Below are 25,637 nucleotides of genomic sequence, written 5' to 3' on the forward strand. Positions count from 1 at the left end.
AATATTTTCGAGCTGCGTTCGCTTCCAGCGTTCGCGCGTCTTACTTGTGATGAATGTCTGGTGTTGTAGGTGTGTTCATCGGTGCTAAACTTCAGCCGGCCATACAGGACAGCCAGGACCCTGGATGAAATAATGCCTCTGACAAAAGACAGCAGGGAAATATGAAGTCTGTCCTCCACCAAAGGCCATCCCCGCGGGAGTTTCACGTGAGGCCCACGTACATGTGCGTGCACAACCTGCGCGCGTGCGCGAAGCGCGCGTGCGTGAAAACTTTCGGGTCTAATTCGGGTCTAATTCGGTCTAATTCGGGTCTAATTCGGTTCTATTTGACCAATATAAATCAACTTTTTTATTTTTTTTTGCTGTAAACATATTTGTATCAGCTGGTGGCCCCCCCGCACCGCATCACTTGCTGCCCCTCCGTTACGCCACTGGTGTGTGTGTGTGTGTGTGTGTGTGTGTGTGTGTGTGTGTGTGTGTGTGTGTGTGTGTGTGTGTGTGTGTGTGTGTGCGTGTGTGTGCGTGTGTGTGTGTGTGTGTGTGTCCACAAAGAGACAGCTGGCACCACTTATTTCACAATGGTTGTGTTTTTTGGGGGCAATGTATGTGTCTCATCGGCAACAACTATGCAAACTATGCTAACCCAAACCTTAAAGCTGCCTCCATGCTCCAAATTAATCAATTCGAGAATCGAAGGCAGAACTTTGTTCCTATGACTTATCTAGCCAACAAAAGTTCCTTATTGATAAGACACTTCTCATACTCATATTTTACTGCCAACCACACTGAGGTGATTCCCCTCCTCCGCTCAGTAATCTGATGGAATTAATCACAGCTGTGTAGCTTGCTCTGTCCTGATTACTGGAGCAAGTTTGTGTACTGCGTGGATATTTTAATACCTGGATGTGGGACATTTGGATATTTTGTCACAGAGGTACCGTAGGATGTGTTGCTATTATTTGACAGTTTGTGTTCATGCATGGTCACTAGAGGGCGACACGTCCTTTGTATAAACCTCAGCCCATACCTTCTTCCAATGCTTGCTGGCAGTGGTGTAAAGTAACTAAGTACATTTACTCAAGCACTTGTTAACCACTAACCCTAAGCTGTTTTTTTGTTGTCGTTGTCTCCGCCAGGCCGAAAGGCATGGCGAGAGAGTATGTTTTACCCTCCGTCCGTTTGTCCGTCCGTCCGTCCGTATGTGTGTGTGTGTGTGTCCGTCTGTGAGCAGCTAATCTCCGCCACCGTTGGCTTGATCGCAGCGAAACTGTGCACACACACTCCCTGGATGCCAATTCCGAACTTCTGCCCCAAATTTTTCACATGGGCCTTTTATAGCGCCACCAGGTGGCCGATTTGTGTAAAACATATTTTTTGACCGTACTCCTACAGATTTTGTCCAAAAATCTCGCAAATCGGTACACAGTATCTCTATAGTCATTAAACGAAACAGGTCTTTCAGATTTTTTATATTCCATCCTGATTGGCTCAAAATGGCTTCCAAAGTTTGCAGGAGTTCTCCGTTTTCAACAAAATGCCTCAAATCATGAACACAGCATGCAATTTCCGTGAAACTTTCCGTGAAGCCATGGTGGCGCTATAACAGGACGATTCATGTTTTTACCTATAACTGCACCGATCTGTGTAAAACTTTGTATGCGCACTCCCTAGAGGTAAAGGAAAAACCTTTGCCCTGCATCTTTCACATCTGCCTTTTATAGCGCCACCAGGAGGCCGACTTATGTAAAACAATTTCTTTTATATTACTCCTTCCAATTTTATCCAAATTTCACGCAAATCGGTACAAATTATCTCCATAGTCATGTGATCAAGACGGATGTGTTTGTTTTTTCATATTCCATCCTCATTGGCTAAGATTGACATCTAAAGTTTGCTGTAGTGGCTTGTTTTGAACAAAATTCCGCAAATCATGAACGCACCGTCCGATTGCGGTCAAACTTTGCACGCACATTCACACTATGTTGGGAACTAATGCCACCCTTTTAACATTGGCCTGTTATAGCGCCACCAGCAGGTCTAATTTAGCAAAACATTTTTTTTGCAAAAAAATTCATTTCATTTCATTTATTTCAATTATGTTTTACATGATCACATACATTTATTTTTATTTTTTAACTTTTTGCACATATTCCATAATTGAAAAGGAACAGGAAGAAGATACATCTTATTTATACCTGTCCCTTTGTGCCATTAAAATCATCAAATATCCTACCAACCAATACATCACCATGATTCATCAGAAAATAATGAGTAAACTAAACAGAAAAAATGAAAACAGAAAAAACGAAAATTAGAGAACAAATAACAAAAGTACTAGAAAATTAAACAGAAATAAGCAAAAGATTAATGTAAATGAAAATTAACCTTCCAATTCATACTTCATAATTTTTACATAGATTTTAGAAATTGTATTTCTAAATATTATTTGAAAAAGTAATAAGGGATAGGACTAGATAAGTTTTCAACTTCTTCCTATGCCCTTTTCGAACACCCCAGAGTTGTATTTGTTTTTCCTATTTTTATGTTTCTTATTTTTAAGTGTATTATGTTTATTTTATGTATTTCTTTTGTCTTTAAACAGTGTTCGAAATAAATAAACAATCTAAACAAACAACCGTCCAGCCCACGCTGGAGCGGTGTACTTCCAGATAGGAGGTCCTTGGCTCTCAGGGACCTTCTAACACAAATTATTACATTCATTCAAGGGGTCTAACTACAGTTCAAGTCATGCCTTTAGAAGGAGTGTTGTCAATCTACTTGACTAACCTCTTTTATTTTTTAAAATACAAAATAAATGGGGTGTTCAAGATCAAAAAACAAATGTATGTCAAAGTTCAAAAATAAATTGTCTCAGTGTTCAGAATGCTACAGTATGTTACCACAACTTCCTTTTGCTTATACCGACTTGCCATAGCTGAAAAGTAGAGGTTTGTGCAGCATTGGACATGACTTTGTAACCCAACAGTCTAGCAGTATAGAGCTTTTCTAATGTAATTAAATAAAACAGAGAATTCTGTCAGTCTTTAGCATTAACAATTGCTTCAGTTATCTTATTGATGCCCATGCATGGTATTGATAGATATTTCCAAATATAAAATGTAACCAAGAATTCAAAGCAAGCCTGTCTCTTTTAAAGAGGTTTAAACAGGTTAAATAATTGTCTGCTGATCATTTTTACTATGACTGTGCCAGGTACATTAGATTGATGCTTTTGAGATAACGCTTCTGTCTTACCAGAAGTTATGTTTTGTTTAGTTTCCTATGGTTGATGCCATTGCTTAGAGCCTGTAATAGCTTAAGTGTGAAATAAGACCCCTTTTCTTATAAGAGAAAAACAGACCTTTTGGGTCTGACCTCTATCTCTGGCAAATTGGTGAGAGTAAGCGTATGCAGACATTGTTTCTATAAATAGAACTGAGCATTTCTGTGAGTGTTTCCTGAACAGAGAGGCTCATATTTCAGTTACACTAGGCCCGAAATTCTCCCAGAGTGGGACATGCTTTATCTGAGGTACAACTGCATAACTAATAGCCTCTCCCTATTCTTGTCCCCCGGGAAGTAAAAAGAATCCACACGGCTTTGTGAGATATATAAAAGGTGTTCACAGGTGTCAGCTTCAGGTGAGATGGGATGAGGGGATGCTATTTCAGACCATTTCCCTAATTTTCCTAGAGTGTGTTGGTCCAAAATTTCTCATTATTATTTATCTATTCAGTTCACACTTTACCTTTTATTTATTTATAACAAATTCAATTGAATTAGTTTTAGTGGTTCATCCCAACATTTGTTTTAACATTTGTAATGTCTGCGCTAAAGGTCAGTCTGTGCTTCCTTTGCTCCACCAAAGGTTTCCCCGTCAGCCATGTGCACTGTTCTCCCTTATAATATATATATTCTGATATATATTCCTTGAAACTAACTTATGTTAGGTATTGGTATCTTGATTTTCTAGTCTGCCAGCTTTATAACAATAATCGCTATCCGTCACTATTCTAAGACTAGAGAGATTTATTTTCTTTGCAACAATCAGGCCTTCCAAAATGGCCGTTACCTCCGCCTGTTGCACGGTTCCAGGGCAATGTCCTCTCCTTTTTACAATCACATTGCCTTCCTCATCTTTCATTATACAAGCCCACACAGCCTCTTTATCACCACCTTGCACACTACCATCTGTGAATAAAGTTATCCCAGGCTTAGGCTGCTTCTTCTCTAATATACCATGTCCTTTCTTAGGTTGTTTGGTTAAGTGTCCCTCTACTTGGAACTCAACCAATGGGTCACAAATCATCAGCTGCCATTTTCTTCAAGTCAATTATTTTCTGCCTATTTTGACAGACATGGATTCCTCCTCTCCCGGGTACGGAGGGGGGTTTCTACCGTCTATTCTGTCATTGTAGGTTTTCTGCATAAGCGGGCACCTCCCTATAACGGGAGAAAGCCAGCTCCCACTCTCCCGAGCTCCTTGCTCCTTGAGGGACGTTGGGAGAGGGTCGTTCTAACTCTTCTTCTTGTGTGGAGCCAAATTCGGTCTCTGCCTCCTCGGCTCCATCATAGCTTTCCCCGTCAGCCATGAACTCGGTTCTCCCTTATTATATATATATATATATATATATATATATATATATATATATATATATATATATATATACATATGGTTACACACCTCAACACTGCAACAAACTTTAGCATCAAACTTTGCATCAGCTACAAATCTCTACTTGTATGGGGTGTGTATTATATCAGTTGTGTATCAGCCGTTTGTGTGGAATTCTCATACTCACCAAGGTGGTGTCCTTCAAAAGAAACCCCTAGTCTATTTATCTTTATAACAATAACTCAGAAAATTTGCCTTTTTGGAAGATTAAAAGCTTCCCTTTATTTGCTCAGTTCATAGTGGGATTACAGATTTAACAATACAAAATACAAATACAAAATACCAATAGAAATGAAATCTAGTAATGTTTCATGTCTGTCTGGTCAGATTACAAATGCCTTAATTTAGGCTTGTCCTAAAATAATTTAGAATTTAGATTAAAGAGGAGGAGGTTCCATTTAGATCTCATTCAGCCTGAAATACAGGCCAGTCTAAATTTGGTAATTCCAAAAATGTCCTTAAAGTAGCACTAAATAGGTTTCATCTCAAAATAGAGAAATTTACCCTTTTTGATTTAATTAATTGTTTACCTTCTTAATTGTCTCCGCCAGGCCGAAAGGCATGGCGAGAGAGTATGTTTTACCCCCTGTCCGTCCGTCTGTCCGTCTGTCTGTCCGTCCGTCTGTGGACAGCTAATCTCCCGCACCGTTGGCTTGATCGCAGCGAAACTGTGCACACACACTCCCTGGATGCCAATTCAGAACCTCTGCCCCAATTTTTTCATATGGCCCTGTTATAGCGCCACCAGGAGGCCGCTTTTTGCAAAACACATTTTTTCACAGTACTCCTACATATTTTGTCCAAACATCACGCAAATCAGTACACAGTATCTCTATAGTCATTAAACGAAACCGGTCTTTCCGATTTTTCATGTTCCATCCTGATTGGCTAAACATGGCTTCCAAAGTTTGCAGGACTGCTCCGTTTAGAACAAAATGCCTCAAATTATGAACACAGCATGCAATTTCCGTGAAACTTTGTACGTACATTCCCACTAGGCCGAGGAAGAAATTCCACTTGAGATTTTTCTAATCAGCCTCATGGTGGCGCTATAATAGCCCCATTCGTGTTTATACCTATAACTGCACCAATAGAGGTCAAGAAAAAACCTTTACCCTGCATTTTTAACGTCTGCCTTTTATAGCGCCACCAGGAGGCCGACTTATGTAAAACATTTTTCTTTACTTTACTCCTTCCGATTTTATCCCAATTTCACGCTAATTGGTACACATGATGTCTATAGTCATGTGATCAAGATGGATCTGTTTAATTTTTCATATTCCATCCCGATTGGCTAAGATTCACATCTAAAGTTTGCAGGAGTGGCCCGTTTAGAACACATTGCCGCAAATCATGAATGCAGCGCCCGATTGCGGTCAAACTTTGCGCGCACATTCACACTATGTGGAGGAACAAATTCTACCTTTTAACATTGGCCTGTTATAGCGCCACCAGCAGGTCTAATTTAGCACAAAAAAAAAATTGAACAAAATGCCTCAAATCATGAATGCAGTGTCCGATTGCCGTGCAAGACCTAAGAACAAATGGCACCCTTTTGACATTGACCTATTGTAGCGCCACCAGGAGGCCACAATAACCTACCTGACCTGGCGGAGACCTGTGCTCCGAGGAGCACTTTTTCTAGTTTAAGTAATGTTTTACCTTCCTCCATGTAGAGCCATGACTGCTTAACATCTGAGCAAGGTGCAAGAGAAGAAACCCCAAAAACCTAAGAGCCCAAATGGCCCAAAACCTCCCAAGTCTCCCTCAGCCTCTGCCTCTCCTCTGATGCTCTCGTGAGAGCCCCTTTATACGGTAGTACGGTCTAAAGGAAGCTCTCCAGACATCAGTGTGTGTATGTGTGTGCACGTAGGTGACTTTTCGAAAGTTAAGAAAGTCAGTGTGTGTGTATTTCTGTGCACATAGGCATGCATGCCTATTCTTAGAAGTCATTGTGTCTGTTTGTGTGTATGTGTGTATGTGTGGCTTTTTATGCCTTTTTCAACGGCCACCCACACACACAAAAAAAACGCTTACTTTGCACCTTGTACGACATTATCAGCATTGCCATATATGGGCATACTGAGGGGTTAAATGTCCCCCAAAATGTGTCTTATACCTGAGCATAATTCCGTAAATGCAATTATACTGCATATTATCAGCAATTATATATGATTAAATTAAATCATTAATAAATCAATAATGATTCACACTTGCATGTGTGCATGTAACATTTGGTTAAAGCTATCAAATCTTGGGTACTCTATGACCTCACTGCAGGCTGTATGTCACGTACGCAGCGAGTGCAGCTCTCATACAGGAAATACAGGCTGCAAGCCTTCGAGCGCACCTCAGCAGTCATTTCAACCAGTCAATATCATATTCTTTCTTTAAGCAAATCAAGTGATAAAACAACTTAAAGCCTATATCCTAAAGTCATTTTTAGTAACGCCTCCGTCATGGTCCTTTAGTTTAGCCTAGTTGGGTCTATTGTAATTGTTTTGTTGCCTATGCTGTTTTTATGCCTTGCTTTTAATCTGTAACTCTGAGATTCGTGAGAATGTAATGTGCGTTATAAATAAAATGTATTATTATTATTATTATTATTATTTCCAATTGTCTATACTTTTACTTCTACTCTACATACAGGCAAATATTGTACTTTTACTCCACTACAATTATTTGAAAACTTTAGTTACTAGTTACTTTGCAGATACAAATTATTACATTATAAAACATACATGAACCACTTTAGTCTATCAGTCAGTATTGATACTTTTACTTAAGTAAAACATTTGAGTAGTTTTTCCACCACTGATTCTACTGCATTAATCATTCATGATGTTATTGTACCACACAACTCAGCAGTGACTCATGTATCCTGGTATGCGTGATTGATGTATCACACATTAAAGTTAATACTATAATTGTATAGATCATTTCCTTGTCCTGACTTGCACTTCCTCTTACTAGCACACACTATTGCAGCAATTCCCAACCTGTATGCCAGGCTTATTGCCAAGCGTTCATTCATTCATTCTATTGGCTGCTAGTCACAAGACATTTTTTTCACAGCTCAGTGAAATGTTTCAGTTCTGCTTTCAATGCCCAAGAAGTCCCTCGTTCATTTAGTGCAAGAGTTATATTGTGTAGTATACATTGTCAATTCATAGTGTTTGTAAGAATGATAAAATGTTAATTGTCCTAGACTAGTTTATTCACCTGTATTGTCGGGTGTATTGTGATTCCTAACATTCCTCTCCCCCATCAACTCAATGTCCTCATTTTGGCCCTGCTCCAATCAGATCGGGTCTAGCTCACTGACAGTGTTGCTTTAACCCATTAAAAACAGCGAAGCATGTCAAGTCATTTGATATATATATATATATATATATATATATAGAGAGAGAGAGAGAGAGAGAGAGAGAGAGAGAGAGAGAGAGAGAGAGAGAGAGAGAGAGCAATAAATCTTAGGATTTAGAACAGTGGTTTAGAACAGTGGATACAAGCTCATGCTCGTGCTGCGCTCTTGCCGTGCTGCACTCTTGCTGGCTCCCAGCCCGATCTCTAGAGAAAACGTTGTCATAGCACGTTTTGCAGAAAGTGAGAAAATATTTTGTCCCAAAAATGTTGCATTTGAATGGGGTGTGCAGATGAGAACCATGCAGGGTCGATCTGTGATTATACGTTGCATACTAATGAACCCTAAACCTAACCGTAAACCCTAACCCCTAACCCTAACCTGAACCCTAAACCTAACCCTAACCTTAACCCTAACCCCAACCCTAACCCTAAAACTAACCCCTAACCCTAACCCCTAAAGAAAAACATTGAAATGCAACGTAAATGTAAAAATGTGAAAATGTTAAGTTTTTTGCTCCAAAAACGTTGTTATTGAACGTTTCCGGAGAAACGTTCAATAACAAACGGTTTCCCCTGGAGACTGGGTTGCATGGCTCCGGTGCCCCCTACCTTCCATCAGGCAGGGTTTAGCTTTTCTGAGCGGATTCTCCTGCAATGGAGCCTGAGTCACTCCATGTCATGTTTACGGTCAGACTCTGCAATCTGTAAACAATATTGTTTTTGTAGTAAACATCATTAATCATTGTATGCAGTGAAGTCTCTTAAAGGGATAGTTCACAATGTTTTTAATGGAGAGGCATTTTGTTTTTGTCGCATTCCTAAGCCAAAAATATTGAAATATATATATATTTTTTTTTTTTAGGTAATTAAAAAAAAGAAAAAAGACTCTTGTGGGGTTCCCTGGCACCACATCTTTTAAAATGGCAAAATATTTTTATTTGGGGGTCCTTGACATGAAAGAACCACTTTGTTCACTGACAGTGGCATGAATGGCTTTTTTATTGGAGGAAATCCAAGCCCCTTCTTCCTGTTGTTTCTTTTTCTTTTTTTTCCCCACCCAGAAACATACACGTCTTCACAGAAGTACATGAGCTGTCTGGGACTCTGCACATGAGCTGCATTTCTCCACCCCCGACCTTTTCAATTGTCATTTGTTCTGCTCTAAAACACAGCTAAGGTAAGAACAACATCATCTAATGCACATTGTTGTTTGTTTTTGCCAATCCAGAGTGTATAAAATAATGCTTTTCTGAGAGTTAAGTACAGTTGCAAAAGTGAAAGTAAAACTCAGCTGTTTTATGGTTTTAAAGAAAACTGTAAAATCCACCGCCCTGCTGCAGCTGTTTGTAATAAATCTGTTATCTCCCTGACAGTCAGCAGTCTGTTTCGTGCAGAGGTGGAAGAAGTACTCAGATGTTTTTACTTAAAAGTAAAAGTAACGGTATCACAGTATTGTGGTTTTGCTACTTTTCAGTGGTGCAAAGTAACTAAGTACATTTACTCAAGAACTGTTAAGTACAATATTGAGGTATTTTTACTTTACTGGAGTATTTCCAATTTTCTGCACTTTTACTTCTACTCCACTACATCTCAGAGGAAAATATTGTACTTTTATTCCACTACAATTATTGTAAAACTTTAGTTAGTTGCTACTTTGCAGATATAAATTATTATATTATAAAACATACATTAACCACTTCAGCCCTATTTTATACATAAGCTATTTGAAAATAGCCGATCTACAAGCTCACAACGCGTCACATCACGACGCAACGTGAGCTTGTAGATATACTATTTTCAAACATTTTAGTACTTTTACTTTTGGAACTTTAAATACATTTTGATACCAATACTTTTGTACTTTTACTCAAGTCAATTTTGAATTCCGGACGTTTACTTGTAACAGAGTTCTACAATGTAGTATTGATACTTTTACTTAAGTATGAAATGTGAGTACTTTTTCGACCACTGCTACTCTTACTCTTGTACTCTTTTACTAGTAAAATGCCAGTAGAAGAAATTCTCAAAGCTATCATTATAACTAGTGCATTACTACTTAATGTCCAAACGTAATCGGTCCATGTCTGTTGTGAGTGTGTAGTTATTTTGGAAAATTAAACGTTGTGTCTAGTAACCTTTGTCCTAGACCTCTGACTTAAGCCAGTAAACCCCCCAAAAAAATCCCAAATGAACTGGGAACCCTCCACCCTGACAAGCACTTCATGTAATTGTAGGAGTTGAGGCATTACATTTAGTTTGACTCGGTTCCACAGATAAATAATGTGAAAATAGCAGATCTACAAGCTCACAACGCCTCGAGGCGTTGTGAGCTTGTAGATCGGCTATTTTCAAATGTTGTTTTGCCTCTGTCTGAGGTAATATTTGACAATTTGGCAAATGTTTGACAATGTGTCATAGTATAGTTTGTTGATTACGTCTCTTTTGGTCTCTTTTTAATTTGTTTGAGGTAGGCCCATTGAACATTTCTTAAAAGGATTTAAATTGTCACTTTAGAAATGTGCAGTTGCCCTGTTAATACTGTATGTTGGTTGGTTCTGAGTGAGAAAACAATGTTGCACATTAAGCCACTCATCTGGGGGCCCCCCTGGGGGTCCCGACCCACAGGTTGAGAACCACTGACCTAGGCTCCTCAGTTTGCTACCATTGTGTTCCTATCAGTACAGGTGTCACATGTCAGAGCAGATTATGATCATTATCAATCATTTGTTGGCATGCCGGTAGCCTATACAAATATTTACAAAAGTACAAAAGTATTGAGTATCAAACACCTTCCATTAGGCAGAGTAGACCCGAACAATGCACCCCTCTCTCTCATACGTGTTTGGTTTCGCCCAGCCATGTGTGTATCCAGACGGCTGCTTTCAATTTCAACAGTTTGGCAGACTCAGAGTTAAATTAACTTTGAGGGTTTTTACTGTGTTCTACCTTCTCGTTTTTTTTCACTCTCTGTGGCAACACGGAGGATGTACGCAGGTTTCTTGTTTACAAACATTAGTGGGTGTTTGCACATTCAGGGTGCAAAACCACTTTAAAAGCAACACACACACAGCTGAGATTCATACACTGTTTGATTAGAGTCAGCTAGAGCAGGGGTTTTCAACTGATCGTGAACCAGGGACCACCACCCTGACTAAGAATCAACCTGGGGATATGGACTAAGATTAGTGCTTTGGTAACACTTTCTATGCATCCCATGTCTGCATCCCACTGTTTCTCAACCAATGGTCCACGGACTAATAGTGGTCCATAGTATAATTAGGCCTGCAGGTGGTCCATGGGAAAATGTGTTAAAATGAAAATAGAATAAAATACCTTTGTAAAATGTATTAAAAATATATTTAGTAAGTACATCAAATGTAAGCAAATATTTCAATTAATAGGCGTGTGGTGTGGGAGAAAAAGCTTGCAATTAAATAATGACTGTTAAAGGGCTTGATTTAATTTGTTGCACGATACTATGTGCAACAAATTATATCAAACCCAGGCATTACTTAACTGACATAATGTGAGTGGCCAGAGAAACAAAAAAAAAGGTTGAGAACCACTGATCTATTCCTACCCCACAGCTACCCTTATTCCATTCTTTTACTTTATCCAACCTTCCACTAAACTCATGTTTTGTATCTTATGTATGAGTGAGCAGACACATGTGATTATATGAGCACCTTTCCTAATAATGATGACTCAATCAGGCAATCCCGTACACTTCCCCCTTCTTGAGATTGTAATTTCTTGACCTCCGGCTTCCCAGTAACTGACAACATTGACGCATATGACGCATAGGTCACTTGATCATTAGTGCACTGTTCCGTGGAAGAAAATATTCACTTTCACTTTCCTACATTACTACGTGCATGATCAGGGACCACATGCAATACCTTCACGGACCACCAGTGGTCCACGGACCATCTGTTGAAAACCCCTGAGCTAGAGCCATGAGCTGCAGTATGTAATGGTGATCACGTTACCTCAAGTGTCTCAAACTAAAGATATTAAGACATTTATTGCTAGAAGGATGCATCCCAGATAATGTAAAGAGTGCTGCGTTCATCCCTAGATGTGCAGAAACCTGTTCATTAATTGCAATAGTACAGTACAGTATAACATACTGTACATGGGCATGCGTGCACACATTGAAACACCATGCTATCTACTTTGCTAATGCCCAATGCAAATTCATTTATATTAATATAGTCTAAAATTTAAATAGTTTTTCAATTTGACTTTCGTATTTTGCACGATCTCCTAGTTATTTGTATTTGTGAAATAGCCTTATTTAGGCTATATTGTTATCATCATACATTGTTGGGGGGGAGGGGGGCAGGTAAAATCCTGCCTAGGGCACCAAATTGCTCATACTTACAGTACCAAAGTAAGTTAAAGCAAAATTGATTTAATACAAGTTTTGTTTGTTCTGCACCTGGTTACTAGAGTTGTTTGCCCTGCTGTAACTGTAATTCAACCCATTCAAACCGGGAAAGCATCTATGTCATTCAGAAATAGCAGATATACAAGCTCACAGCGCATCACTTGGTGCCGCACTGCGAGCTTGTACATCTGCTCGATCTTGAAAGTGTGAGAACTGATTTAGGGCACAGTCACACCAAACCATGGCTGCCGGCTGATGAACTCAGGTTGTACGCGGCCGACAGTTTTTCTGCAGCCAGTGCCAAGTAGCTTGCAGCACCTTCCGTCCCAATAATCGGTGACACACCTGTAACTCACTTTCAGGACCCTCCCCGTAGCCCGCACCACCTTCTGTCTTGACGGTGCCAGGCAACCACTGACGCACCTCGGCATCTGTCACTCGCTTTCAAGCCCCTCCCTCCCCTTAGCCCGTAGACTATAGCAATCGCTTTGTTTGTAGCCACGGTTACGTTGCGACTTGAGCCAACTTTATTTGGCGGCCGGGGCTATCTTTATCAAACTAGATCTCAGGTGCAGTGTCCATAATGGACAGGCGGAGGGCACTTGCCCTTGCTTTATTGGAAGGGGAGATGCAACAGCAACAAGCTAAAAAAAAGAAAGAAAAGAAAAAAGGTTTGGGTTACTGAGACTCTTCGAGATAGGAAACAAGAAGGGGATTACTGGCGACTGGCCCAAGAGCTTCGCTTGGATGATGGACGGTTCAGATAATATTTTAGAGTGACGCAGAACCAGTCTGAGTCTTGGGACGGTCCGCCGATTGGACAGAGGGGGAAAAGCAGCATTTCTCTCGAGCATTTATCTGCTTCAAATAAACGCAAGGTGTGCGCGACACACAGAAAGATGCGCAAGACCATCAAACCACGCCATTCCCATTGAAAAGCATTGGCAGAATCCACCCTCATAGGCAGTGGTGTAAAGTAACTAAGTACGTTTACTCAAGTACTGTACTTAAGTACAATTTTGAGGTATTTGTACTTTACTGAAGTATTACTCCACTACATCTCGGATCCAAATATTGTACTTTCACTCCACTACATTTATTTGAAAACCTTTAGTTACTAGTTACTTTGTAGATTTGAATTATTATTTCAAAAAACATACATTAACCACTTTAGCCCTATATACATTTGGGCCATTTGAACATAGCAGATCTACAAGCTCACAATGCATCGCGATAAGATGCATTGTGAGGTTGTAGATCTGCTATTTTCAAAAGATTTGTATGCCTTTGAAAACTTGAAATGGGACCTTCTGCATAATGAGTACTTTTACTTTTGGTTCATTAAGTAAATTTTGATGCCAATACTTTTGTACTTTTACAAAAATTTTGAATTCCGGACTTTTACTTGTAACAGAGTATTTCTACATTGCAGTATTGATACTTTTACTTAAGTAAAGCAATTGAGTACTTTTTCCACCACTGCTCATAGGTAGAATTACACTTCGGTGTGACCGCGCCCTTAGAAGTCATTTGTGGAATCAGCCTCAGGTCTTAATGGTTCAGTCTCAAATATCAATAGTCGTGGGAAATGTGCCAAGTTTACATAATTGTAGTGGAAAAGGATCCTCTCTGTACGGAGGAAGTCTATTCCTGGAGAGAAACTACAGTCAGTCTCAGGGCTAAAGAGAGGAAGTGAACTCCTGCGGGAGAGTCATTTGAGGTCGCAGGCTAGTTCTTTTTTTTTCTTTATTCCTTTTCAGATTAATCCTATTCTAAATCGACTGCATCTCAATCCACTACATGTTTTCTTGTCAACCATGCATTCATGTTATTATAGGCGAACATTTTCAAAGGTTCTATTTCATTTGATGTTCTGTTGATCTTTTTCAAAAATAGCAAAAAATAGCAGATCTACAAGCTCACAATGTGTTGCGTTATTTTAAAACATGTTTTGTCACCCTCTAGTTGTTTTTTTCTGCTGAAATAACGCCTCTAAACTCCTAGCCAGTGTGTCTCTATTTCTCTGAATTAATTAAAGGCAGACTGGGTAACTTTGAGCATACATATATTTATTTTGCATTTTTCCCCTCTATCAGCCACTATATCACAAGTAAGACGCGCGAACGCGGTAAGCGAACGCAAAAAAAGAAAAAAAAGAATGAAAAAAAATATTTAAAAAAAAGTAACCAATAATTTGTTTTTTTTTTTTTTTTTTTATCTGCGTTAAAAGGAGCATCTTAGAAAAATACAAATTCCCCAAAAAAAAACTTGGAATGTTTTTGAACAATTCAACAAAGTGTTTGAAGTGCCTGTTTCACCCACTTCCGGGGGGCGGAGCCAAAATCCGAGCCCGATGTATTTGTTCGTAGACCCCCACTTAGGGGGGGTAGAAAAAGTTTGGGAGCGATTCGGGCACTTTTCATTTAACATGGGGTTTCAATGGGGAGTTTTTAGGAGCCTTCTCCGGGGCGTGGCTTCCGGGGGAAGGGGCGGGCTTAAACGCAACCTTGACAGGTGTGTTCAGTTTTCAAAGACCTTTCATTTGATGTATGGTACGTCTAAATTGGACATTTACTTATCTCAGAGGAGCTGCACACAGGCAGTGCACACAGAGAGACAGAGACACAACCCAAGCAGGGTTACATAGTAAGCTCCACTTGGTCGGAGGCGCGGCTTCGCCGCGCCTCCTCCCGCGTTCGCAATTATGCTGGTCTGTTTTCCTGCAGAAAGACACATCCCTCTGGCTGTATTTTGGTTTTGTTCCACTATTTATGTTGACATTCCACTGTTTATATTAACATTCATCCCTTGCAGGGACTGAAAAGTCTGTGGGGGGAGAGGGGGGGGGGGCTGCTCGGCCGGAGCTCTTAATTGATCCCTTTGAACTTCAAAGGGGTTTTGCACTGAGTTGATTGTTTGGGCCATAAAAGTGTCAAGTATTTATATTTGGGACCAAACATTCCCTCAGTAAAATGAAGGTAAATGACTTCAAGGTCAAAGTCGATGACACAATCATCACTAGCAAAGAAGAGATTACCTATTTGGGATGTATTCTTTACAAATACCTGACAGGTGAAAGCATGGCAACAAAGGTGGTCAAAGGAGTAAACCAGAGAACCAGATTTATGGGCAGAGTTTCCTCTTTTGTCAACCCTCAGGCCCTCAGGACCCTCTCAGGGGCCCTGATTCAGCCCCTTTTTGACTATGCTAGCTCCTCTTGGTACTCCAACACCTCAGTGTCACTGAAGACTAAGCTTCAAACCTCCCAAAACAAACTGATTCGACTACTTCTCGGACTGGGGCCCATGACCCACCTCTCTCCCACTCACTTTGCCAGCCTAGGCTGGCTCAGGGTGGAAGACAGGGTTAAACAACTAAAAATGGGACTGGTCTTCAAAATTGTAAATGCAGATTTGCCCGAAATGCCCCCTATACCCGCATATCTGTATAAATACCTCGAAAAAGTTAGTGACACCCACAGCCACGAAACTAGAGGGAGCGTAAACAACAATCTGGTACCACCCACCCATAAAACAAACATGGGCAGATTCTCCTTCTATAGCACAGCCACCAAGGAATGGAATAGTCTAACCCCATCCCTCAAAAAATGCAGTTCGCTGGGCTCATTCAAAACAGCCCTAAAAACTCATCTTTCTGGAGGCCTAAAGAGGAGCTAGTACCAGTTTCCCTGTAGATAGACGACCACCCACCCTCCTCTTTTTTGTACATATTTTTTATTTCCTCATGCTTTTTTTGTATATAATTTTTTTTCCCTTGCTTCCCCCCCTTTTTTTGTACATATTTTTGTATTTTTTCATGCTTTTTTTTTGTACATAGTGGTATTGTTTCTGTATTATCTGTATTTTCATGTTGATTTTTGAACTGTTTGGTTGCTACTATATATGTCTATGAAATTAATTCAAGGACCCCAACGGAAACAAGACCGCAAGGACTTTTTTGGCCGGACCTTTTAGACAAAAGCATTATAAATGTAACTGTGTTGTTTTACATTCTTTTGCCTAATACAAATTTCAATCAATCAAAATCAAGTGCTCTCTCTAATCAACGAATGCATCAAAGACAGCAATCACTTTGATACCTGTCAGAGAGGGGAGGGGAGGGGGGAGTGTGTGTACTACTCACACAGATCTTTGATCCTGCCTAGTATCTCTTTAAGGTTATATTCCTATCATGAATAACATTGGTTTGTATTCCTACAAAAAAATGACCTGTGGCAGTGAATTGTGGCTCTACTTTGTGTGAGTCCATACATCTGTAGCACCAACGTAAAATATAATGATATTATTCTTCCTTTCTCAAGGTCATGGCGAACCATTCCATAGATTATGACTATTTGTCTTCGGATCCTGGGGTCCTCAGTGAGATTTTTTGGATCGACGACACGAAGAAGCAGACGATCGAGTCGCTCAGACTCCTGTACGTGTCGGCGTACTCTTTCGCTCTGCTCGGGCTGCCGCTCAACCTGGCCGTGATCGTGGCCGTCTTCAGATACAAGGAGAAGCTGCCCCGATGGACGCAGATCCTCGGCCTGGCGATCACACATCTCATCCGCTGCCTCTTCCTTCCTTTGTATGTGAACAACGCTTACAATTACTTCTCCTGGGAGTTTGGAAGCTCCATGTGCAAGCTGGGCTCCTACGTGGCGTTTGTCAACATGTTCACCACCACGCTCATCATGACCTTCTGGAACGTGCGCTGGTGTGTCCCCGAGGAGGTCCCAGGTCAGTGGTGGAATGTAACTAAGTACATTTACTCAAGTACTGTACTTAAGTACAATTTTGAGGTACTTTTACTTTACCGGAGTATTTCCAATTTTCAGTACTTTTACTTCTACTCCACTACTATCTCAGAGGCAAATATTATACTTTTACTCCACTACAATTATTTGAAAACTTTAGTTACTAGTTACTTTTTAGATTTAGATTATTATTACAAAACATACATGAACCACTTCAGCCCTACAGGTATATACATTTTGCCATTTGAAAATAGCCGATCTACAAGCTCACAATGCGTCGCGATGCAACGTATTGTGAGCTTGTAGATCTGCTATTTTCAAATGTTTTTTACAAATTTGAAAACTTGTGAAATGGGACATTCTGCATAATGAGTACTTTCTACTTTTGGTACTTTAAGTACATTTTGATACTAACACCTTTGTACTTTCAAAGTACATTTTGAATTACGGACGTTTACTTGTAACAGAGCAGTTTTACATTGCAGTATTGATACTTCTACTCAAGTAAAACATGTGATAACTTTTTCCACCACTGTCCCAGGTACAACAACGGTGAAACTGTGTTTCTGTTCGATCCCTAAGAGATGGTTCCCCAGCCCCGGCAGCGCGGTCCTCGTCAGCTGGTTCCTGGGAGCCGTTTTAGCCGTGCCTTCCTTACTGTCCATGGAGCTGCAGCAAAACGACTGGGCGGGCGGAGACTTATGCACCGAGAATTACGATTTCACCGAAAAGAAAAGCCCGTCCGCGGTGGCTGTGAAGAGGATGACAGCGGTGATGGTCTCCCGCTTCCTCTTTGGACATTTGTTTCCCATAATCGTTATCGGGATAAGCCGCTTCCTAAAACGCAAGAGCGAGAAACGCAGGAGAGAGAACGATGAGCCAGAGACTGCAGAGACAGAGTCACTGGTTTTGTGGCCCGCGACCGTCAGCCACTTCACGTTCTGGGCTCCTTTGTTGTTGCTCTCGGTTGTTCAGGCCACGGGCAGCGACGTCTTTACATACGGTTTGCCGGTCTGCACGGTGCTGTCTGTGTTCAACAGCTGTGTCTGTCCGCTCGTCTGTCTCTGGAAGGGAAAGGCGGATATGGAAGGTTACAAGAGTACAAATGGGGACGAGCTTGAGATGGGGACCTCTCCTTAGTGCGTGTGCGTGTGTGCGTGTGTGTGTGTGTGTGTGTGTGTGTGTGTGTGTGTGTGTGTGTGTGTGTGTGTGTGTGTGTGTGTGTGTGTGTGTGTGTGTGTGTGTGTGTGTGTGCGTGCGTGCGTGTGTGTGTGTGCAAGACATTTTAAAGGAGTAGTTTACCCAAAGAATTATTATTTCAATCAATTACAGGAGACTCAGAAGACTCAAATGCAGGTCAATTGAGTCTCCTACCGCCGGTCATCAAATTATTGGCTCAGGAATGCGACACAAACTAAAAAATCTCCATGGATTCAAGGCTTCATGGGGTGTGTAATTGATATAAAATGTGTTCTTTTTTTTGGGTGAACTTCTCCTTTAAACCATCCTGGTCCTCACAAGAGACATTGACATATTTCAGGTTGTGGTTGGGAATAGTCATTTAGAGGTCAGGTTTAGGGGTTGGGGTTAGAGTTAGAGTTTTCTCAATGTTGTACTCAGTCGTGCGGGGATATCAGACACCTAAACATCTTAACATGTCAATGTGTAGTAGTGAAGTATAGTAATACAAACATATCTGTCTGTCTGTCACAGTGAGTGAGTGAGTGAGTGAGTGAGTGAGTGAGTGAGTGAGTGAGTGAGTGAGTGAGTGAGTGCATATGTGTTCATTTATCTTTATGTCTGTGTGGGTATGTGGGCATGATTTTCTATACTTTTTTTATATTCAAGTATATTCACTTATATCATCAGCCAGTGCAGGCAGCTTTATTACATGATATTGTCAATTATAGCTTCAACTAAAGTTACATTTTTGTTCAGTGTTCAAGGATAGATTCAGGACAGATTAAGAAGGCGTGTGGGATGTCACCGTCCAATCCTTGTGTGTGATTCATGTAGCCGACACTTGTGTAAACAAAATAAAAACCTCTTGGATGTTTAACATTGTGTCGCATGTCTCTTTTCAAGCGTCACTAGGCCCTACAAGTTGGCGATAAATATCATAAAACCCTTATTATTACCAAAGCACAGTGGTGGAAAAAGTACTCAAATGTTTTACTTAAGTAAAAGTAGCACTACTCCAATGCAGAAGTACTCTGTTACAAGTAAAAGTTTGGAATTCAAAATGTACTTGAGTAAAAGTACAAAAGTATTGGTATCAAAATGTACTTAAAGTACCAAAAGTAAAAGTACAAAAATGTTTGAAAATAGCTGATCTACAAGCTCACAACGCATCGCTATGTGAGCTTGTAGATCGGCTATTTTCAAATAGCCTAGTTATAAAATAAGGCTAAAGTGGTTCATGTATGTTTTATAATGTAATAATTTATATCTGCAAAGTAACTAGTAACTAAAGTTATCAAATAATTGTAGTGGAGTAAAAGTACAATATTTGCCTCTGAGATGTAGTGGAGTAGAAGTAAAAGTATAGACAATTGGAAATACTCCACTAAAGTAGAAGTACCTAAAATTATACTTAAGTAGACTACAGTACTTGAGTAAATGTACTTATTTACTTTACACCACTGCCAAAGCATTACCAAAGGTCCTTAGCATGGCCATGCACACAGACTGAGAGCCAGGCCCTAGTAAGTATAAGGAAACACACACAAGGGTTTGCCAACTACCTGAAATTATAATACGAGACACTCGTCTGTTTTTTCCAAGGAAAATAGGGTATGCCCCAAGCCAAAACCTTTCTCACTGTATATGTAGAGTTTCTTATATAACCCACTTGAACCCTAGCATCGTGGTAAAAAAAGTGTTCCAAGTACAGAGACAACTCAGGTCCAGTTTACTAAGTCCAGAGGGTTTAAGTCATACATGGGCAACTGGCGGCCCGGGTACCACATGTGGCCCCCACCTTCACTTAATGCGGCCCGCAGGTTAATATCGGAATACTGACATATTATTATTATTATTATATATATTATTTCAGTTGTTACAATATCAAACACGCGAACATGACCCGCTTTAATTACTTCAGTCTATATTAGTATCTTAATGACTAGTATTAAAATTATATTGTCTTTTTTATTTCCAATATGTTTGTATTTAAATTCATATAGTTCACATAAGTACTAAATGCATTTAAAATTAAATAAAAATGTTACTGCTACTTTTGTGTGACAAAGAATGCCGAAGTACAGCATTAATTTGCGGAAAAAAAGTTAAAATACGGAGATAAGAGGTTTCTCCCCGACAGTATATGCAACGTGGCCCTCTGGAGTGAGTGTGGAAATACAGTGGCCCTCTCCATCATCAAAGTTGCCCACCCCTGGTTTAAGTGGTTAACAACCTGTATTATATAGTATTATATGAGCTGTTTGAACTTGTAACAATGTGTGCCATTGATCGATTCCCAACAGTATAAGGAACAAAGTGTGTCCCTTATCAGCTCAATAAGGGACACACCTCTTTTAGTGTCCAAATAAGGAACATCTTTTTGAAGGGACCAGTTGGCAACCCTACAGGAAGGTGAATCCATAGAGGACCTGGTGCAAAGCCTTTCTGTCAGGTTGTGAGGAATACAAGGCTGCAAAGAGGGACCGAGGCAGCAAAGGGAAAGAATAAGAATTAAGAATCAAGAAGGTTTTATTTGTCCCTAATCATACAGGTACAAGAAGTAAAATGCAATTGTGTGCGTGCTACTGTACTACATCAACAATGGCAATAGTAATAATAAAAAGAAAAATAAGGTTCGAGATAAGGCTTTAAAGGATCTACACCATGAATTCAAAAAATATATTTGATATTTAATATCATATTGTTTATGTCCCTCAAACGTTTTTCAAAAGGTTTGAGCGTAAATCAAGTTTCAGATATACTCATTCCAACTAACTTCTCTCTGGCTTATAAAGCACTTTCACCTGTAATACCACATTGTCCTGTTTGGCACGGGGCGCTATTGAGCCAGTTTGTATGCATGTTATCTCCTGGTTCTGTGTGGAAAAAGGAAAAAAATAAGGGAAAATCATGGAGATAAGAGGTTTCTGCCCGACAACAACGATATAAAAGTGCAATAACTGTACCTAGTGTTTATACTAAAGCAGCAGTACTCACAATAGTAGTCACAACATGACAAATGTGCAAGCTAGTGCAAGTCTGAAGTTTTTAGTAATAGCTCAGCCTGAGGAAAGAGAAACCACAAATATACACAGTACTCATAATGAAAGTGAGGAGACAGAGGATTTGTGGAGGTTAAAATGGGGGATTAACACTGAGAAGTATCAGCATGCAGGCCTTTAGCAGTGGTGGAAAAAGTACTCGCATTTTTTACGTAAGTAAAAGTACAAAAGTATTGGCATAAAAATGTACTTAAAGTACCAAAAGTAAAAGTATTCAACACTCAATGTATGTTAATGTATGTTTTGTAATAATAATCAACATCTTCAAAGTAACTAGTAACTAAAGTTTTCAAATAATTGTAGTGGAGTAAAAGTACAATATTTGCCTCTGAGATGTAGTGGAGTAGAAGCGAAAGTATTGGAAATTGGAAATACTCAAGTATACAGTACTTAAGTAAATGTACTTAGTTACTTTCCCCCACTGCCTTTAAGTTCATGACAGAAGATTCCCCTATTGTGTAAGGATAGAGGAATCTTCACTTCCTCTTCCACATCCAGTCTGCTGACGGCCTTGGGAAACACTGGAGATTACAGCTGACCTCACAGCTTCCTGTGCAGAGATAGACAAACTGTTACTGCTGGGGACATTTTACCAACCCACTGGGAAATAGACAATGAAAATAGATACTGTTGGAGGAATTGATGATGATGATGATGATGATGATGATGATGATGATGATGATGATGATGATGATGATTACTTAAATATATAGTATTTAGCTTTGCCCTGTGTTTACATAACAAAACAACAAATACATTAAAACTATTTAACAATCATTTCCCTCTATACCAGTGGTTCTCAACCTTTTCAAGCCGTGACCCCCCAAAGTAATCATATTTGAACTGGGGACCCCCCAAAGTAATCACATTTGAACTGGGGACCCCCCACCCTGATAAGAACTCGAAATGTAGGATTTTGTCAATTTTGTTTGACTCGGTTCCACAGATAAATATTGTGAAACTATACACAATACCTTGCGTTGCAAGGTGTTGTGAGCTTGTAGATCGGCTAATTTTAAACATTTCACCTCTTTCCTATATTATTTGACAATTTGGCCGATGTTTGACCAGTTTTGATAGCATTAAAAAGTATTTTGTATAAAAAAAGTCTTAAAAGCCCTTAAATTGTCATTGTCATTGTCAACACTGTCATCTGGGGACCCCCCAAAAACATCTTAGTGGACCCCCCAAAAAAAATTAACCCACAGGTTGAGAACAACTGCTCTATACGAGCGGTCATCAGCCACTGGAGTAGTGAGGTGGCATTTACCTGCAGACAGTGGTGGAAAAAGTACTCATGAGCTTGTAGATCTGCTATTTTCAAATGATTTTTATACATTTTGTGTCTGATAAAATGAATATCAAATATCTAAATACTGAATCAAGCAACTTAAAAACTGTCTGGGGGGCTCACAAAAGCCTGAGTAGACGATAAAATGACAAAAATAAACGTTGAAAGTGAAATATCCCTTTGTATACCCTAGCAAATAAATACCTCCTATGTCCTTTAAGTGACTTCAGCGCTTGTTAATAAGCATTGATCATGTAGTTGTTGATTTACGAGGTCCTAGTAATCGCCATCATCTTCAGGTGAGGTGGTAGAAGAACGCATGTCCAGTCGTGAAAGTTACTTCATACAAAGGTTTATTATAGAAGAGTTCACAGCAACGAAGATACAGCAAGCAGCGTGGTGAGCAGCATAATGATCCGAATCCCTAAGTTCTCTCCTTTACATGACATATTTATATCGTTTCAGGGGGTTCCCAGAATCTATATCCCCCTCCCTCCTAACTCGGGGCATCTCCCTGTCTCCCAAACCCTCTGAGGGGTCATGCGTCAGTGTCACCCTCTTTCTCAATACTATTCTCACCACAGAAAGGCAAAAAACATGTTTTCATAACAATTAAATACCCTTAGCCTAATTTGCCACCCCTCCTTTTCTCTATTGCATTCATATTACCATGGGTTCTAATTGTCCTCTGTGAGACCTATTTGCTGACACTGCAGCAACCCAACCCGTCCTGTCCCTGGGGACTGCTAGAGCAGTGGTTTTCAACCAGTGGTCCGGGGACCACCAGTGGTCCTTGAGGGGGTTCCAGCGGGTCCCCAGCCAAATGAATAATTAGGAACCAAATTGACCCTTATGTGTCTGTAACTCTGAGAGTGTACAAATGGAACCAAATGGACCCTAACAGGGTCCATTTGGCTCCATTTGTACACTCTCAGAGTTAAATAAACACAGATGATGATACTACTGTGTAGATTGGGACCCCCAAGGAATCAAAATGGTTGAGTCCCTGGCATATCTTTTCAAATGGGGGTCCCTGGGCTAATATGTGTCAATTTGGGGGTCCTTGACGCAAAAAAAGGTTGAAAACCGCTGTGCTAGAGTAACCGCTAACCGCTACCTTACGCTATCTTGTGGAATGTTCCATCTCACACCCTGCTTCGTTACTGGCTTCCAGATGTTTCTGCTGTGTCACTCTGCTCTTCTCTACTTCTCTCTCAGCTCCCCTGGGTCATCTCTGCAACACTTTGATGTTCTCTGTATCTACTGTCTCTACCCTTACTTCTCCTTCAACCCGTTGCGACCGGGAGAAGCGTCTGCGCTGTTAACCCTAAACTTGCTCCTTCAATCATTAATTTGAATCAGCTGTGTGGAGGGAGATCTTGTAGGATAACTAAGTAGGCAGACTAATATGACCCTTTTTTTAAATTTCTGTCAGGTTGTGTTCCCACATTGTTGTCGACTGATTTGACCCCTCACATTAATTGAATGACTAATATCAGGAAGTGATGCCCATAATCAGAGATGGGGACTCGAGTTAGGGACTCGGACTCGAGTCGCACTCGAGTTGCCAAAAACGAGACTCTCGACTCGACTCTGACTCGAAAAGACTTGAGACTTGACTCGACTCGAGCCTCAAAGACTCGTGGACAATCTTTATTTTATGTTTTTTTTTTTTGACAAATAAATGAATGAAATGCCCAAGAAACTTCCACTCCCCTGTGGGGAAGAAACCTCCGCTCCAGTGCGCGCTGCGCGGAGCCGGCTTCAGTCAAGCTGTTTCGTGCTGCTCATTAACTAAAACATGGAGAGGCGAGCGCAACAGCTGCTATGTGTGTGGCCGCCGCGGCCTTTCATCATAAAGTTTAAATATAAAAACTTCGAAATTAAACAAATATGTTTAGCTCAGAATCAGCTATATAACCTCAGTTATCTTGGCGTATGCTTACATTTTTTATAAGATGGTCGGATCATCTGTGACAGCACGTTTAGGAAACATCGGATTTTCATTTCGTTAAACCCAGCTGGGTGAATATTCAACACTTCACCACGGTAAACGCTACGCTCATGTAATGTTCACTGCATAAAAGCTGTGGTTCTCAAACCTTTTCAGGCCGTGACCCCCAAAAGAATCATATTTGAACTGGGGATCCACATTTAGTTTGACTCGATTCCACAGATAAATATTGTGAAAATAGCAGATCTACAAGCTTGCGAGGCATTGTGAGCTCCGTTGTGGTCCCGACCTAGCTGTAGTATACAACCCTCGTAGACGTATTTATGATTCTGAATCATAAATAGGCCTACGTCTACGAGGGTTGTATACTACAGCTAGTCCCGACCCACAGGTTGAGAACCACTGACTACAAGCAAGTGACATGTCTATGACAGCTGAGGAGACACAGAGATATCACGCCACTGCTGAGAAGATAAGACGCCACTGCTCTGCTCGCCTAACCTGTGCGCAACAGGGCATATCTCCGCCAAGCCAGGGTGACCTACCCAGGCCCATGAAATTCATATGCAGGCATAGTAGCCAATTAGAATGAAATCTGCAAAAACTGACTCATATACTGATATACAGAACCATATTGGCTATATATTATCGCTGTCGGGTGGAAATCTTGTATGTTCCTTTTTTATTATTATTTAAAAACAATTTAAAATCGTGAAAATAGCCAATCTACAAGCTGTAATTATTAATAATTAAGAAATACTATATTTTAAAGAGTGAAAAATCAACTAAAGTCATTATTAGTGCAAGTTCAATCACATTTCATTTGAATGAAAATAAATTGTGGGGAAAATACATAAAATCTCTAATCTGTGAATCTAATGTGATTTATTATGACCTGTCTATACTTTTACATCTATGCCTTCGTGTTTGTGTTTGTGTGTGTGTGTGTGTGTGTGTGTGT

The 25,637-nt window shown here is 40.2% G+C and overlaps 1 protein-coding gene across 1 annotated transcript; it reads left to right on the forward strand.

Moving 5' to 3' along the window:
- Window positions 1-9,088: 9,088 nt before the first annotated feature.
- Window positions 9,089-19,246, forward strand: LOC308101799 (chemerin-like receptor 1). Its single transcript, XM_080451274.1, has 3 exons — window positions 9,089-9,215; window positions 16,750-17,170; window positions 17,729-19,246. Exons 2-3 carry the CDS (start codon window positions 16,753-16,755, stop codon window positions 18,325-18,327), a joined length of 1,017 nt encoding a protein of 338 aa, XP_080307400.1. The 5' UTR covers window positions 9,089-9,215; window positions 16,750-16,752; the 3' UTR covers window positions 18,328-19,246.
- The last annotated feature ends 6,391 nt before the right edge of the window (window positions 19,247-25,637 follow it).

This window comes from Gymnoscopelus braueri (assembly GCF_963280865.1).
Source record: "Gymnoscopelus braueri genome assembly, chromosome: 2".
Classification (NCBI taxonomy): Eukaryota; Metazoa; Chordata; class Actinopteri; order Myctophiformes; family Myctophidae; genus Gymnoscopelus; species Gymnoscopelus braueri.